This window comes from Fibroporia radiculosa (genome assembly GCF_000313525.1).
Source record: "Fibroporia radiculosa TFFH 294 genomic supercontigs, scaffold5756, whole genome shotgun sequence".
NCBI classification, from domain to species: Eukaryota; Fungi; Basidiomycota; class Agaricomycetes; order Polyporales; family Fibroporiaceae; genus Fibroporia; species Fibroporia radiculosa.
Genome location: NW_012133427.1, coordinates 130833 through 148342, shown reverse-complemented (window position 1 = coordinate 148342; position 17510 = coordinate 130833). Strand labels below are relative to the sequence as shown.

At 50.5% G+C, this 17510-nt stretch overlaps 5 protein-coding genes across 5 annotated transcripts; 2 read left to right on the top strand and 3 right to left on the bottom strand.

Moving 5' to 3' along the window:
* Positions 1–2209: 2209 nt before the first annotated feature.
* Positions 2210–3412, bottom strand: FIBRA_06006 (uncharacterized protein; the record flags this gene model as incomplete). The annotated part of the gene is made up of 5 exons (XM_012327750.1): positions 2210–2277; positions 2346–2965; positions 3016–3206; positions 3268–3301; positions 3369–3412. 5 exons carry the CDS (start codon positions 3410–3412, stop codon positions 2210–2212), a joined length of 957 nt encoding a protein of 318 aa, XP_012183140.1.
* Positions 3413–3890: 478 nt separating this feature from the next.
* Positions 3891–5151, top strand: FIBRA_06005 (uncharacterized protein; the record flags this gene model as incomplete). Its single annotated transcript, XM_012327749.1, has 3 exons — positions 3891–4136; positions 4185–4378; positions 4440–5151. The coding sequence occupies 3 exons, from the start codon at positions 3891–3893 to the stop codon at positions 5149–5151; spliced, it is 1152 nt and encodes a 383-aa protein (XP_012183139.1).
* Positions 5152–6155: 1004 nt separating this feature from the next.
* Positions 6156–7242, bottom strand: FIBRA_06004 (uncharacterized protein; the record flags this gene model as incomplete). The annotated part of the gene is made up of 4 exons (XM_012327748.1): positions 6156–6597; positions 6654–6859; positions 6911–7054; positions 7105–7242. The coding sequence occupies 4 exons, from the start codon at positions 7240–7242 to the stop codon at positions 6156–6158; spliced, it is 930 nt and encodes a 309-aa protein (XP_012183138.1).
* A 2467-nt stretch (positions 7243–9709) lies between these two features.
* FIBRA_06003 (uncharacterized protein) lies at positions 9710–11377 on the top strand (the record flags this gene model as incomplete). The annotated part of the gene is made up of 8 exons (XM_012327747.1): positions 9710–9737; positions 9805–9875; positions 9953–10377; positions 10437–10495; positions 10546–10609; positions 10661–10880; positions 10940–11044; positions 11102–11377. 8 exons carry the CDS (start codon positions 9710–9712, stop codon positions 11375–11377), a joined length of 1248 nt encoding a protein of 415 aa, XP_012183137.1.
* Positions 11378–11857: 480 nt separating this feature from the next.
* FIBRA_06002 (uncharacterized protein) lies at positions 11858–17210 on the bottom strand (the record flags this gene model as incomplete). Its single annotated transcript, XM_012327746.1, has 20 exons — positions 11858–12112; positions 12164–12552; positions 12603–12703; positions 12754–13127; positions 13179–13296; positions 13346–13570; positions 13620–13915; positions 13970–14379; positions 14436–14550; positions 14601–14678; positions 14726–14811; positions 14861–14978; positions 15028–15306; positions 15362–15382; positions 15437–15553; positions 15606–16228; positions 16281–16559; positions 16607–16619; positions 16662–16966; positions 17021–17210. 20 exons carry the CDS (start codon positions 17208–17210, stop codon positions 11858–11860), a joined length of 4392 nt encoding a protein of 1463 aa, XP_012183136.1.
* Positions 17211–17510: the final 300 nt, after the last annotated feature.

Here is a 17510-nt window from a genome sequence, read left to right as displayed (position 1 = left end):
GCCGCCGCTCATGACCATGAAGTTCCAGCGGTCAGGGCCGCTCCTCCCCATGTCCTTACTTTGTCGCTCCTGTCGGTACTATTGGCTTTTCTCCCGGAATTGCTTTTCTTCCTATTACCGAACCCCCCGTCGCCGCTCCTCCTGTTACCGCCCCTCCTGTCGTCGCTCCTGCTGTCGTCGCTCCTGCTGTAGCTGCTCCAGCTGTCGCCGCCCCTCCTGTAGCCCCTCTTCCTGTTGCTGCCCCTCCTGTCGCCGCTCCACCTGTCGTAGCCCCGCCAGTTGTTGCTCCCCCGGTTGTCGCTCCGCCAGTTGTTGCTCCTCCAGTTGTTGCTCCCCCCGTCATAGCTCCTCCCGTATCATCAAATCCGGGAGAAATAGTGACTGTCTCGTCATCGAGCTGAGATGTCTCTTCTTGTGCCCTGGCCATGCTAAAATGAAGCGCTCCGCTAATGAGATCTGTGAACTGTACAGTCACGTTAGCAAGCTAGGTAGTCAACGAATTCCATCCCACATCTAGTCCTCACTGTCGCTTGGTCAATGGCGCTTCTGTGAATTGTGCATGGACAACATTGCAGGTCAAATACTTCGCCTGATGCGATCGCCACAGACACGTACTCAGTCAGACTTAGTTCACCAGTAGTTTGAGAGAAAACGAAGATTGTCGTTGCAGCGATGCAATGGGTCGGCGGTACGAGACTCGTTTGATTTCACCGAAGGCTAGTGGATTCTTATTAATGGAGAAGCACTATACAGCCCGAAGCTTCTCACACTGAGCCATAGGTGGCTCATTGGGTGGACGCATAGCCATACTGGCTTTCATTCCATTCATCATTCATGAATCGCTAGGCAGTTGGCGCCTTAACAGCGATCAGTCAGTCGGATTCATTTGCCCGGAAACTTATGGCCACCAGCTGCTGAGAGCACTTGCTTGCAACAGACATATTCAAACTTAGTGCCAAACCTGTCCTGGATATGCAAACGTTTGGCCGACATTCAAGCTTATGGTCGTTAGGTGACACGCAGTGAATGCACGGAAGGACAATGGCGCATTGCAAGTCATGAGGTCAAAGCCGAAGATCGTTAGAAAAAGGAACGTATGTGTAAACGCACTTCGCGTGTGTTCTTGACCTTCTGATCTCGTCCAATAGCGGCCACTCGTCACATACTAGTACGCAGTGAACACGCTTGGTTTTGCGCAATGACTTCAACGAATGATGATTCGAATCGCGAACGTTTCCTCGTCCAAATGGTGATAAATTGAACACTCACAGATCTTGAAGGATGATAGGTCCGACGGGACAGGTGAGACAACAGTATGTTAGCATGCTTCTATGTGAGCCCTGGTTGCTAAGCCTTGCCAGCAGAGTTGGCATTTGTTGTACTGACAGTTGCAATAGCCACTAACACGAATTTCGTTTCGCTGCATACGCCTATTTCTCTTTGACAACGTTTGTGATTCATCTCGATACATCCGCTCGAGGTATTTTCGCACTGTTGGGTCCGGACAGTGTATCAACGATGGCTTGCATTCGACTATAAATGTGAAGGTAAGACTTGATTCTCGCTACGTATTGGCTGTTAATATCGAAAAGCATGCGACAGCTTTGGCAATGTATGTATATCGAGTTGTTGGGTATGTCTTCGATCCTAAATTTGCCATTGTAGTAGGATTTGACCAATGTTGACGAGAATCATCAAAATCACACTGATGCCCGCTACAGTATTTGCCTTGGACCACGACACTCAGCCGAACCCTCTCGGACATATGTATCACACCGTCCCCATAGCCTCACATCAAGACAACTCCGCCAGGCTCCTTTCCATGAATCGTGCGCTAGCGTACAGATTCTCGTGGTGGCCAAATCCTGCAATGAGGCAACTGAAGTCTTGCGATAATCTTGAGGATACGACGCTATTAGGTGGTATGGGACAAGCATAGGCCTGGCGGACATGGCCCGGAATGAGTTGGCGGTACGTCATCAAGGCTAGCATGAGGTTGGAGGAGAGAAGCAGAAACGAATCAACTCACAAAACAGATAAATATTCCATTTACAGATGTCGCAAATAAATCCACCCATAACTTCTACATATGTAACAGTCTTGAGCTACAGTGCGTTGCTATAACATAATTCTGTCATAGTACGGCAACGCGGCCCTAAGATCGACACGGAGTTGGGCTCTTGAGTGAACGAGTATGAAGACCAGTCGACTAAAAGCAACACAGCCGACGCCACCAAGGCCGCTCTGGTTCTGATTCTGAAGCTGGAGCTGCGGACACTAGACAGCGTAATGGGAGGAAGATAATGCAATCAGTACTAGCGTTACTCGAACCAAAGACGACATACCGACTACTTGTGGCGTTTGTATTTTCTCCGCATTATTAGCACGCATGAAACGCAGTTTTTCCTTCTCGCTCAACACTTTGCTCAGCCTATCCTGCACCACTCGACGTTCTGTCTCCATTTCCTGTAATATCTTCTCTTTCGACGACTCTCTCTCACTGAGCAGTCTTTGCCGCTCCCTCTCAATCTCCTCTAGCTTCTCATTGTGTCGCTTCTCCTCCTCGTCAAGTGCAGACTGTAGTTGAGTGCCAGCTTCAGTTTCAGGGATCGACTTGTGTTGGTCAACCAGTTCCACTTGCACTCGCAATGCCCCCGATTTTCTTCCCATCAAATCTCGCAATATCGTTTTCGCAGATTCTTGCGTGTTATCGTGCCTGTACATTCGAGCATTGTTCTCGATCGCGTCCTTGAAGAAATTTGTGCTCAGCTCTTTCTCCCGGCGCATACCCACGGTTTGGTTTGAACTTGTCCACATGGTGGTCACAACAGCGACGTTTTCCATCGCCATGTCTCCACAAATCTTGCGGAATAACCGGTAGTTCTCAAGTGAGACTCCGGACATGCGATGGTCTGAGATGCGGTAGGTGAAAACCACGCCTGCTACCTTCGTTTTGTTCTCGTACCTAGCGGGGACGATGAGCGCGCATGATGGAGAGAATAAGGTACAACCCACTCTGCCTTGAGAAAATCGGCAATTTCTCTCAACACATCTGCCTGCGGTCTTTCTGTATCGTCGAACCCAGGTGTGTCAATAATGGTAACAACCTCGTTATCGAGCTGAAGAGTCTCTTGTTGTATCGTTTCCGTGCAGGATTGAAGTCCGTGTCCAACTCTGAAGTCTGCACCGGTGGCGAGATTCGCGAACTGCGCAATCCCATTAGTCGACGGGGTTTCCAATCAATCGTATCCCATATTTAATACTTACTGTCGATTTGCCACTTCCGGTAGCACCCATAATGCTGCGATTTGCGCGTCGATATCATCGTAAGTCAAGTAGTTCGCATCATGATCGCGCCAGACACGCACATAATCAATTTGGGCTCTGCAGTAGGTGGATGGTCTGATGGCATGTTAAATATGGTGGCAGCGATGCGATAGAGGAACGAGAGCCGCTTGCTTCCGCTCAAAGCTACAGCGCTATTGTTTATAAGGGAGGACTACACAGTCCGATGCTCCTCAAACAGTGCCATAGGTGGTCCATGGGTGGACGCCATAGTCAAGGCAGTGGCTTCCATGCATCGGTAATTGAGATTGGACAGATTCGAATGCACCGAGTAGCCGGGCACAGCCGCAGCGCGAGGCGAGAGCACGTTGATAACAGCAAGCTTGTAAGGCTGAGGCTCAGCCACTGAGGACTAAGGTTCTGGACCTAGTGCAAAACCAGTCTTCGACATGGGAGAGTTTGGTCCACATCTGAGCTTATCTCGATTATATGGGCGTTAAGTGACATGCAGTGGACGCGCGAAAGGACACGAGTGAAGGTACCAAGCGACCATCGGATGCCGATGGCCACCAACCATGTTGCCGTCGTATCGTACATATTAAGCCATGAGGTCAAAGCATGAAACTCTGGCAAAAGGAGCGTGGATAGTAACGCACTATGCATGCGCTCCTGGACCTCGCCTCCTCCATAGTAACCACTCCTCACATACGCGAATATGCTGGGTCTTGCGCAACGGCGTCGACAACGAAAGCCAATCCGAATCGCGTAAGCTTCTTCCTCCGAGTGGAGACGAATGGGACACTCATGGATCTCAAAGGGTGATGGGTCCGACGGGAGTAGGCAAAACGACAGTATGTAACCATAACGTCACACTTCACGTCGCTCATACGAGACCCCAGTTCATAAACATTGCTAGTGGATCTCACCTTCGTGTCGGGCACACTCTAGTATCTGCCACAGAAAGTGTCGAGTCCTCTGTCGAGTTTTCGCTGGATGGGAATTGGATACAGCTTGTGGATACACCTGGCTTTGACGACACAACGAAATCTAATGCGGAGATCTTAAAAATCATAGCAGACTTCCTATCATCCTCGTGAGCTCTTCTCCCGGTTCCCGCTGATTCAACGCTCAAATCTGCCGGTCGCGCGTTAAAGATATCGCAAGAAGCATATGCTTCATGGCATAATCTATTTGCACCGCATTTCAGATAACAGGATGGGGGGGACAGCCATGCGGAACTTCAAGATGTTCCGACAGTTGTGCGGACAAGGTGCTCTGTCGAATAGCGTCATCGTGCTGAACATGTGGAATGAAGTCAGCTCGGAAGTACGGGAGGCGAGAGAGAAGGAGCTTTGTACCAAGGAAATTTTCTTCAAGCCCGTGCTGGATGCTGGCGCTCAGATGGCGCATCATGACAATTCGACAGGCTCCGCCCACGATATACTACGCTTGCTCACTGGGCGTGGACGAGTTCCGAAGCCGCTCCTGATCCAGAGGGAGATGGTCGACGACGGAAAGCTAGTGCGCGACACCTCCGCAGGGATCGAGCTCTTGGGAGACCTCGCGGCAGCAGAAAGGAAACATTCGAAGCAGCTGGAGGAGATGCAGAAAGACATGGAAGAAGCAATCCGAAAGAAAGATCTGGAGGAGCAAACGGAACTGGAGGATGCTCGTCGGCGGTTGGATGAGCTGAGGAGTAGGCTGACGCAGGAACAGAAGAGCATCCACACGCACGGAGAACCAGCCTCGCCACCGGATGAACAGTTTCGACCGAAGGCCCACGAGAAATTGATGAAAATGCTGCAGTCGGTGAAACAAAGTATTGGTGTTCTGCAAATATGGGCTCGGATGCGTCCTGTGCCGTAACGCAGTCTACTTGCGCAGCGCGTTGTCACCGATCATCCAGTCAAAGTCCAGAGAGCCGAAAAAAAGTCCGCTCAGATATGGCACGCTATGTGGAGCATGACTGTAGCATTTGTGTCGAGAGAGCGGCGGAGGAAGTGGAAGGCAGAGATACGCAGGCCACCATGACCGAATTTGATCGCTAAGGCTCGTATTCTCACCTTCATGCATGCAGCTTATTCAGGTTCTGCATATTTATGACATGATATTGATATGAATACTTAGTCCGTAGCATTCACGATACGCTCAACTTAGGATGACATGCACGCATCCATATGATATTATATGATATTATCGCATATGGTATTCGTCTACAATGGTTTTCTTGTCTCATAATCTCATCGAGTGCAGGCTAGCGGGACTTAATGACTTTTATATATTTCTGCTTCCGTGCCACGCCAAAACGCTCAAGGCTCTCAAACATTCAAGAATTTATAGTTTCGCCCAAATGTCAAGATCCCAGTTGAAAATGACATTAATTAAATCGGAAAACTAGGTCACTTGATGAATTGCATTGAAAATGTGTGAAGAAAGCTGAATTATGTGATTCATGCTAATCTAATCTATCTCATTTTTACTCATTGAATGACAAAGCTTCTGATTTTAATTCATCGAGTGACCCCAGTTTCTCGATTTAATTAATGTTATTTTCCATGGGGACAAGAACCGGGCGCACTGTTCTCAGCTTCACCTGACATCGTTTTAAAACACACACACACAACTCGCAACGTATGAATGGAAGCAAATCGAGTCATATTACAATGGCGCTCGTAAGAATAGGCGTACACAGCATGACGCATTATGGAAGATATACAAACATGAAGCTCTATACTTGTCATCGCGCTACACAAGGGTTAGAAGACGAAGTCGGCTTTTAAACAATCGGTCGTCAGGTGCATCAATATTCGCAGGACAGAAATATGTTGAGCGAGCGCGCAAAGCAGCACTATCGGATGTCGTCTCCTAACCTACACTGCCTGCGCACCGGTGTGAGCGTTGGGCGATCCTGCCATCGGCGCCGTTGCGGGATTCGGGCCCTTCTCTGATGCCATACCGGTACCACCTACACCGGAGGCGTTTCCAGCGCCAACACCTGACCCAACGCCAGCAGCTCCACGACCTCCGTGATCGACGTACTTCCCAGAGCTGAGGCCAAATATGGCGTAGTCAACGCTGCGGAGGTGGAAGAGGAAGAGCGCGAGGAAAACCGGACCCGACAAAATGTCTAAGATGCCGTACCAGATCATCTCAGACGTGACGGAGATGACATTGCTACCCTCGGCGAGGGCCCATGCCAAGGGGTACGTGAAAAGCATGAAGGATAAATAGGCCGCAGCTGAGTAATATCCTCGACGCATCGCACCGCCGGAAGCAAATGAAGCGGCCGGCGCGTGTAACAGGAGCGAGTACCTATTGACACGAGCGCTATCAGCGAGATACTGCCATGAGCGAGCCAGATAGCTTACCAAATATACAGAAGCGCGACGAGCCCGAAAGCATAGTAGCCCCACTTGTAACTACTAGGGACAAGCGCGCCGACGAGACCCATGATAACGAGAACGATACCCATGAAGATTGTCGTGAAGATATCGGAAAGCGAAACACCGGTAGCGAGCAGCAAAGACAGGAGCAGCAGGGGAAAGGTGATGAACCATTGAATATACCGGACAAACTACGACAGAAGGATCAGTCTACAAACTTGTCGTCTCGGCAAGACACTTACGAAGATTTGACGGGTACCGCTACCGCGGAATTCAACCACCACAGGAGTAGCACCTAAGTCAGATGCCATGGAAAAGTAGGCGATACTGGCTGTGATTAAAACGACAACGGCTATCTGATGGAAGAGGCGGGTACCCCGAGGCCTCTGGATAAAATGCTTGAGTATGTGCGATACCGAGGGTCCTAAAAACGTACCATGACGGTCGTTGCAATAGCTATGATCAACGATAAACCCATGATGGAAAAGACGGTCCAGAGCCAATCTGAGCCGTGGGTAGTGAGATGGAAGTTGGCATTGGGGGGGTTAACGTTGACGGCCTGGTTTCCACCCATGGCTGATGCAGTTGTCGAGTAGAGCGAAGGTGAGGTGCAGTGAGGTGAATGAGAAGGTCGGGGATCTAACCAAGGAGTTAGTTTGGAAGGAAGCCCCTGTTAGCTATAGGGTTATATATCGGCAGGGGACCGAGGCTGACTATAACAGCCGAGCAAACGCTGCTTACTCACAAAATCCGAGGCTCAAGGCGGGAGAAGGGCGGCTGAAATACGCGTTACCCAAGTCGGTAATAGTTGCAACAGGTAAAGTGAAAGTTGTTGGATTACAATTGTCAAGGATTTCTCGTGGACCGGGTACTACCTGGTCCACGAGAGATTCTTGACAAGAACATTCTGGTCCACCATCCTGTCCTCCCACAATGACACTGGCCAGGTTTGAACAACCTTCCGCAGTTGCTCGCCGAGATTTTAAAAAATAGTGGTACTACTTTACAGCTACAGACGGCTGGCCAGAACCCACCATCGGCTTTGCACGAGGAGGCGGCGAGGAGGCGGATCGAGAAAGGGGTGAGCACGTGACAGCTGTTTGAAGCCAGCGCCGATCGGACGGACATTTCCGAGGATATGGAGTGACGTCAGGCCCTACGAATCGCCCGCTTGGCCGCGGCGCCTGACTGCCTCCCAAGACGGTCCGCGGCTGCATTTGTCCTTGCGCTACCGTCGCCCCTTGCTAGCGGCCGAACATTGACCAGCGATATGAGCCTCGGCTATAACACTGCCGGAACAGCGACCGCCATTAATTTAGGAAATTAAGTAAGAGCCTCATCAGCGATGCGTGTAAAACCCACTGCGTATGTGATCAAACTTGATGACAGGGGAATGGAGATGCGGGGGATTCTAGGCTGCCATGTGCGAGCTATTGAAAATCGCAAGAGATGGGTAGTCAAATAAAGTCACCCCGTCTGACCTCCTGATCCTCCTGTTAACTGTGCCTTCGAACGGTGCATCGTCGCCTGGCTTGCTCCCACACATTGTAGATCGGGCGGGGAAGTGTACAGAGCGCCCGTAGTAATTGCGTCCGCTCCGCAGTCCTCTTCATACTGAACGTCCGACAACTAATGGCGATCGCGATCCACGTACCATTGCGCCCCATCTCACGGTAAAAATCGTAAGATGATTTGATTATTTTTTGATAGACCCTCAAGTACAAGTGCGAAGCTGAAGGCCTGTTCATACCTAGATCCACTCGTGGAAATAATTGCGTGAGCATAGAACTAATCCTTCAGCCAGACATGATGGCGAGACTGTGTGACATTGCGTACCCACACAACAAGGCCGTATGACGGGAGTCCTCCGGGATGTGTATGGCGAAGATAGAGCGCTGGACCGGTGGATCAGAGATTTCCAGAGCCGCGGATCTACGTACAAATGGCCGTTCATCTGATCAATGGATGGGAACGAGCGGTAATGCCGTTGGAACCGATGTCGGCCAGATTTAGCCAGACGAACTGTTATTCTTGACCTGACGTCTCCTGTACCTCTGGCAGACACCCATTGGCGGATACGAGGACACGTTCGGGCGAGCCTGCGACGCATGGTAGTACATTCTCATCCAATTCGCCCAATGTCAGCATTGCGGTGCAGATGTTCATGATTCAACCGGCGGTAGAGCGGAGGCGACACAAGGATAAGAATGGGGCAGTCGGAGCAAGCCAAGCGTCCCAGCCGAGCATGAGAGTTCGTAGCCTCGTGTCCGTCGGAGCAGTCAAGACAGCTACAAGGGCCGCCGGGACATGGGGGCCGCTTGGGGAATGAAATTACGGAGCCTTGCATCTAGAGGGAGCTGATTGGCTGTGCTAGGTACAATTGCAGTGTTGAATACAGCGAGTCCGCTGCGTTGACGCTCAGGTCCTTGGAGTGCTCCGCTGAACAGCGAAGGCGAGCTGGACACTGCATCGCTCTGATTTTCGACATGCATGAGATGGGCTGGCAGTGGGTTCCGGCGAACACTCACCGCAAGGAGGATATGAACAAGAAAGCGCTGAGAAGAGGCTCTGCGTATACGGCGATGGTGCAGTGGGGGCATCCCTGGGCATCCGAGTCAACGCTACGAGCGCCATGATGAGGAGAAAGACTGCGACCCTGCCTCAAGAGTCAGACTTGCGGGCGCTTCGCTCCTGCTCTGCAGTTCATATTCCGCCGCAGCCTGCCAGCTGCCCCCAAAAGCCTTTCTCCCGCATCCCGTTCCTTCTCTTCCACCGTCTCCTCCTACTCGCCATCGTCGCGACCGTCCTGCTCGAGCATCAAATACCGTATCTGCGCTCAAAACTTGCCTATTGTGGAATAGCTTGTCGGCTCGCTCACCCGCCCTCGCTTGTTTCTGCGATACTATCAGCTTCCATCACCACCACCGTCCCTGCTCTCTCAGTCCGCACAAGCCACTTCGATTCAGCGCGAACACTAGAAGCCTTAGTCTGCCTCTGGGAGGCCCTCGACCACACAGCGAATCACCAGTGCTTATCCGCGAATGGCCAAAAAGAACGCGATCATATTCGGTACATCATCTCCTCCCCACCCCCTTCCTTTCGCGCCCTTGCTGATGCAATCCTTTTGTTGGTGCAGGTGGGCTCAACACCTGCTCTCGGGCTATCGCTGCGTATCTCGTGCCCTCCGATGGCGAGTCCCTTGTCGAGGTCGGTCTTCTTGATGTCTATCTCGCAACTCGAAGCCCACCCACTTTCTGATCTCTTTCCTACTTCTCCACGAGCAGAATCTGCGCATCGTTGACAAGTACTCTGTTAACCCTCCGACGACCTACCTCGGCGCCGATTTTCGCAGAGTGCTTGAGCAGCCGAACGTTTCCTACCGCCAAGCCAACCTCACGGTCCCCGCCACCGTCGCGGCATGCTTTGATCCGCCCGAGGGCCAAGAGCCGTACTCATATGTCTTCGATCTTACGGGTGAAGTTCAATGGGACCGTCCGGAGAAAGTGCAGATCAACAACACCCTTCGTGTTGCTCGTCTCCTGGGACAGGAGGCTGCGCGCCGTGGCGTCCAGGCCTACGTCCGCATCATGCACCCTTATTATGAGTGCAAGGAGAAGGGTGCGCATGACGAGAAGGAGGATGTGAAGCCGGATGGTGTGTTGGGGACGTGGTGGCATGAGACATTGCGGACGCTCGGTGCAATTGAAGGGTGAGTGCGCACTTGCTATCCTTATATTTGAGCGTATCGCTGATGATGGGAATCGAAAGGCTCAATTTAGTTGTCGTGAGGAAGGCGTTAGTTTACGGACCATATGTCGACTATGGACGTGAGTCTGGCCAGTGAGCCGCTCTTATGTTGGCTGACCATGATTGGCAGCGATCATAAAGTATATTGCACTGGCAGCTGTCTATGGATATCTCAAGCAGCCTGTGAAGGCCTTGTGCGTATTCTCCTCCCTTCTTGATACGAACTGCACCTCATTGGCCTACAGGTGGTCTCCCGGAAAGCAGCCGTTGCACACAGTGCATGCCGATGACGTTGCTGGAGCGCTGTGGGCATGTGCGGAATGGATGGCGAGCACCGGTGGGCGAGAAAAAGCTGATGAACTTGCTGGCGAAGAGATTCCCTTCAAGAATGATAAGAGTAAGGTGAATGAAGTTGACGGCATGGTGTCTCCCACCCAGAAGGTTGTTGTGCCCCTGTTTAATCTTGTGGGTACTCTTGCTTGGAAGCGCATACATAGGATAATCGATAGTTTTTCACTCAATAGGAGGACGATGGCAAGCTATCGTTCTTGGAAGCTGCCACCAGGATCTCGAAAGCCTTCGGAACGACCTTCGAGTTCTACAGCTTTGTCGTCAATACTGTAGCAAAGGTGTGTGCTCTAAGATTGCATATCCTATAACATCCAACATGCTGATCGTATTCACAGTTCAAACTCGAAGATGTCGTGGAGGAAACGAATGAAGTCCACGTAGAAACATGGACTACAATGATCACCGAATCGAATCCGCCTTGCCTCAACACGCCCTATAGCCCGTACACTGATGTCTACAACCTCAAGCGTCACTGCGTCGCTTTCGATGCGTCGAAGTTGAAACGTATTGTCGGTTACAAGCTTCAATATCCGGAACTCACCGAGGACACAATACGTGACATCGTTGGCAAACTCAAAGCGGAGGGCACTTGGCCGAATTTTGATTCATGATTCTGCATGCGGCTGCAGGCCTGTCTCGGGACACTTTTTCATGACCTTCTCGCTGCTGGGCGCTGGATCCTAATGATGTTTATGATAATGCACGAATCCAGATGTGTTCTTATTGGTTTTTCACCATTTTTTATTCACAGGCATGTTGCTGTTCTACGTCATATCCTCCTATTACCTTACGTTCGCAGCGGATCCTTGTTTTGTGTCTTTTTGCTATCTGCGCTATAATACTGTCGCTGGCCTATGTGGCCATAATGTTCGGATAATGACAGAATGCAATCGCCACTACGGCTGACAGCGCCTTCGAGGGAATCAAGTGGTTGAGCTTCCTCGGGCGCCCACGCATAATTTTCGGCAATGGGCATCACCATGTATCATCATCTCAGTCTGCGTGATGAGTCCCTGCATGATGAGTCCATTGATGAATCTGACAAGTGGAGGTAATAAATATGTATCGGCACAGCAAAAAATACGGTAAGACTATGACGGGATCGGGGTGGACGGTACGGACAACGGCGGAGGGAGTTCCTTTGAGGCCCGTACCGGCGAGGGAGCGGGTGAAGGAAGAACCTCTGCAAGAAATCCTGGAAGGAATTTGCCAATCCTCTCCTCAGTAGCAGTCCACAGTTGCTTTTGTCGATCTTCGCGTTTATCCGGCTGTGAAGGCGGAACAAGTAACCCGGTCGCACTCATGACTAGTACAACGTTCTTGAGCGATTCGGGTATAGCTTCGCGCTGGTAGATGTCAATTGAAGGTTCCTGTGCATGGAATAATACACAACGCACCAGAGGGTCTCTGCGGTCGACATGCATGAGACGATCCAGTAGATCCAAGACTTGAATCCATAGATCGCGGATGTCGGTACTCTGTCCTTCCCGTGCCTCAAGATGCATGAAGGTCTTACATAGCAACGCAGACACGCGCAGACGAGTTTCCGGTAAGCTCATCGGATCGCGCATCAGGACGTGTGGTTTCAAGAGGTCATCCACGAGGGGGAACAGCACACGGCTGAATAATTCTTCGGTTTGGGCGTGATCTTGAATATCAAGGGGCAGATGCGGCCCTAAAAGGATCCGTTGGAGGTGCACCAGTGCAGCGTGTCTGACTTCCCTTGACACATTGATGCATTGTCGACCAAGACATAACACAAGTGGTAGGCAAAACTGTTGCCAAGCTGGGAGAGATCATGTCAAACACAGTGTATACCAATTGAGAAATACTGACTCTGATCCGCAGGTACTGAAGCATCAGCAAAACGTGCCCAGAATTTCTTTAGGTCTGCCAACATATCGATGGCCTTCCTACCACGATCCACCACTGGCGAACTGGTCGACTCATGAATAGGAAACTTCGATAAGCTTATCATGGCACTCACTTTGAAGCATTCAACGTCTGGTTGCGGCGTCCCTGTTGCTGGCTTTCTACAGCCACGCCAGCCGCAGTAGCAAACTCATCCAACGCTGCGATAAGACCGGGGAAGTTGTCCGGTGAGACTCGCTGCTCGGGGCCATCTCCGGCGAGCGCGGCGACCAATTCAAATGATTGGCGAGAAGCCTCTGGATGAGGAATTGTAGAGCGGATCAAAGCGAAGACAAGATTCCATTCTGTTGGTGAATTGGCAAGGTCCTTGCAGTTTCGCGCCAGCATAGACAGGCCGCCGACGACTTGCTCCGCTACAGCGCTTGAAACCGGAACAGGCAAACCTGCCAAAAGGTCGAACGAGACAAAGAGCTGATCTCTTAAAGACGGCTGGATTCGAAGTCAGCACTGATGACGGAAAATATGGTTGTTGATACCCACGATACTCGTAATGATGTTGCAAACCCGGAGTAAGCCAACAACTGCTCTTTCAATCAGGAGAATGCTATACTGCACCGGTGTCGACAGCAGCGCAGATAGATGTTCGAATATGATGGGCCTACAGGATCATCAGAAACCATACCTGTTATTGGAACCGACATACACACCAGAGGTCTTCGATGTATTGGGGCGTTTGACATGCGATGCTAACCATTGTCTCCAACAAAAACACCGAAGCAGGGTCGTACGGCAATGCATACGGGCCTTCCTGTGGCGTATTGTACCCTGAAGGGACATCATCTGATTCCTGCTTGAGACGTGCTACCGTTCGCTCGTGAGCGAGCGCCTCGAGAGCACGGACGGCGGCAACCAAAGCATTCAAGTCCAATTGCCTGCCCGATGGCAGTCAGTGGGATCCGATATATAGTAAAGAGTACGTACATAATTTGGCTGTATAGTTCGTCCAGTCGGCAGGAGGTTATGCAGTCGATAGTGGAGAGCGTCTTTTCCATGTCAGCATCCGTGGCTTCCGGGACCAACGTCTCGGTACTGGAGCCGTATGGTGTCATGAGATATGATGACAATGCCGACAGAAGACCGTCTGATCTTGGAGCAGGTCGAGCTGGCTGGCTTCTCCGCAAAGGAATGATTGAAACGCCACCCAGGAAGTCTTCCATCTGCAACATACGCGTAGGGAGAAGGGAATGCACGAACAACGTTTGAAACATCTCGAAAATCTGTCGAATTTTTCGAATTGAGTAAATTAGGACATTGGCGTCATATGGACTGACCTGAGTCCATCCTTCCCGTAAAGCATTGCCGTTCCCATTAACAATATTGAATAGGACAACGGCAGCCAATTGGCCTTTGAGGTTAGTCCCGAACTTCACTGACAGTGACGAGACCGTGACAGATTGACCGTCGATATCAAGTACGGGATAATTTGGAATTTGTGATGTCGACATCTCCGAGATTAAGCCAGTGGCTTGGGATAATTGCACGACAACATAGTCGAAGACGTCGGGCAAATCAAAGTGTCGCGCCAAAGTAGCGCATTGGCGGAAACCCGTAATGGCTCGCTCGATAATATAGTCGTCTTCAAATGTGATGAAAGCATACGCGATAGCCGAAACAACGGGCTTCCAGACGGTCTTGAACATGTCAATATCGAACTGAGACGAATTGCACATTATTAGATCACCTGGTAGATTGGTCGAGCGATGATCAGCAAGTTACTTTGCAGATGGGTGATCTCACCTGTTTGTCGGGCACGGGTCAACAACTCCTTCCATGCATATTCAAATCCGGCTTGACCAGTATGCTCCTCAGGCATAATAATCTCCCTTTTACGAATCGAGTCGTAAATAGCTTGCTAGAAACAGTATTAACTACGAGAAACGCGATAAATGTACTAGGTCTTACCAAATACTCGGGCGAGAAGTCGGTACCATCATTCACGCCTTTCAAATTGCGCTTGTAATCATCGATAGACATTCTTTTCTGGAAGTCTGTCAGAAAAGCTCATTCAATAAACACCATCCACTTACCCGAATTTGAGGGCTATGGAGGTCCGTGTTAAGCATGATAATCGAATACGCAAGGACGTAAACAGCATCCTGTGACTTGACCTCAGCTGAATTTACGATCAGCTCTATGAGGCGGTCATGACCAGGAAAACTGACCAGGTTGAGTAGAAATATACACCTCCGCAAATGTTTCAGTAATCCGATTGATTTGCTGCGATTCTCCGGGCAGCCGGAATGTCTCGAGGAGCTCACGCATAGCATCTGCAACCGATTTCTGGGCGGCGGTCAGGATACAAAGGCACTGGGAAGTAACAGATACCAACGTCTTTGAAATCAAACAAACCCATGAAGGCCTTCAGCACATCAATATTATCTGGCTTGGAGAGAAAGTCTCCCAGTAACCGTTTGTCGACTCGCGCAGAATTCTTCAAAAACTTGGCAAGACTCAGCGGGCGAGGCTCATTTGGATCGAGATAGATGAGTCTGTTCTCTTCCAGAAACGACAAGCCAGTCTTGGGCTTTGTATTAAAACGGGCCATACCCGTCAACACAAGCTTCTTGCGAGACTTGGTCAGCTGAAGGTCGTCTATAGATATGAGATCCTTCCGCAAAAGCGAATCAGCATCAGCTCAGAAAGACTAATCGTAGATTACTTACTGCTGGCCATTGGTCGCTATGCTAAACAAGTTGCATGTCAGAGGAAGTAAGTGAGGAGGATATTATGGTACCGACACCTTCCGCACGAGAAGCCATGTGGTTCACAAATGACAGTATAATATCTAGACATAGATCTTGTGCGTTCTGTTGTTGTACCTGCTGCCCCCCAATTGCTTGCGAGGGATAAATCCCCTAAATAGCATAAGCATTCCAGCGAGTGATGGAAGCTCTCAGCGCCCCATACCTTAGTAGCGAACTCAATGAGGCGCTCAAACATATTCTCGCAATTCATGTCGCAATCGTAATTGACGAATAGATCGACCATAAAACTAGGATGCCGCGAGATCTGACTTAGTGTCTCCAGGATCAATTCGCGAGTATCCCCACGAGCCGGCGCAACGAGAATCCGAGGGGTTGGGGGTGCCTTATCTGAATCCCCATCCAAGCCAGGCGGGATTGGTGTAGCTGGCCTCGGAGAAGCACTAGATGACTTGTTATTCGGTAGGCCCGCGTGTGACTTGGCGGAGGGCGGAGGGGCAAGTCGGTCAATGGTGAATGCTAGGAAAAGTTCCTGCTGTAGTTTGAGCTTTCTTCGCATGGTTTCGAACATGGTGGATGTGGTGCGCAATGTAGTTTGTAGCACAGCCGAGTTGTCCGAACGCGCTAGTTGGAAGAGGAACTTGCAACCTTGGTCGACGACGAGGGCACATAAGGAGGGGAATTCGCATATTCGAGAACCCGACGCTTCAAATATCACGTTAAGAATGCGAAGAGCTGTAAGACGTATTGAGTCGGTATGCAGTTGGTCGTTCGGATCCAAGACATGGATAATGACCCTCAAGAGTTCAATGATGGAAGCCAGTCCGTCTGATGAAAGCAATTAACAGAAGTGCGTCAGCATAAATAGACAAATGCCTACATTGATGTCTAATCTGGCGAGACGGTGGCGTTACAGGACCTTGCTGATCCTCCACCGCTTGTTCACTCTTGGTATCTGAATCATGTTCTACGCTAGATGATACGCTTTCCGTAGGAAGCATAGTAGTAGGAAGACTCATTCTTCCCTCTTGTTCGTCAGCATCGTAGCCGTTGTCAGACAGCTGCCCCTCTTCGGTAGCAGGGTCCAGAACATGCAGGCGTGAGCACACTGTCCACACTAGAGAATGCATTGTCGCCTCCGCAGAACGTCGCAATATCTCTTGAAGCTAATTCAGTAAACTGCGATTTATGCTAGCAAGAACCTACCGCTTAGCCGCGCCTGACAGCACGTAGTCAAAACTGTCTCCAGCATTTCACATACTTCAATGTCCCCCAGTGTTGGGCCGACGGGTCCACAAATAGCGTCCTGGATAACAGCCATGATCTTGAGAAGAACGACTTCATCACCAGATGAGTCGCTGGTCTCGAATTTACACCTGGAGATCGCGCTGCTGAGTTCAGCGAGTGTATTCCTAAGAGCAATCGAGGAAGAACTAATGAGGCTGCAGACGAAGAAGCTGTGCAGCGCAGTCAGTGCAGCAGATGTAATAGGCCCCGTAGAGAGTGGGCTTCGAATGATGGCAAAGAACGGTCCAAGGATAGTTGGAAGCGGTAATGACTGTACATCTTGGACAGTTTCAGCTCACATCGAAGAGCTCCATGATAACCGACCGCTCGCACCTTCGGTATCCTTCACAAGTCGCTTCAGGTCTTGGAACCCGCTCATCAAGTCCTGCTCGGTGTTTCCACGATGCGAGGTATTGCCCTCTGAGCTGTATTGCACTCTCCGGAGACCCATACTGCTAGCAAGTGCTGATTGTCGCGTGCTGAAAGAATGTGTCGGCAGAGCCCATCGAGAGTTCTTGCGCATTATTGAAGTAACAGACAGGATTTCGGATAGTAGAATGTGTCGCATTGACACTGACTCAGTGCATGGCGCATTTTCAGGACTAGAAGTATTCATCGTAGAATGTAGAAGACTACAGCCCGAGCTCAAATGAGAGCTATATGGGCGTCGGTCGCCGCTCCGGAAACGAGCGCTAGATGTATTGCGAACGTGTTCACTCACGATCAGTCTGGTGGCGCTTTGACGGAAACGCCCGCACGCCCGTGTTACTGGGCAAATTCATCATTTGTGCACTTGTCGATTTTAGATAACTAACAGTGACCG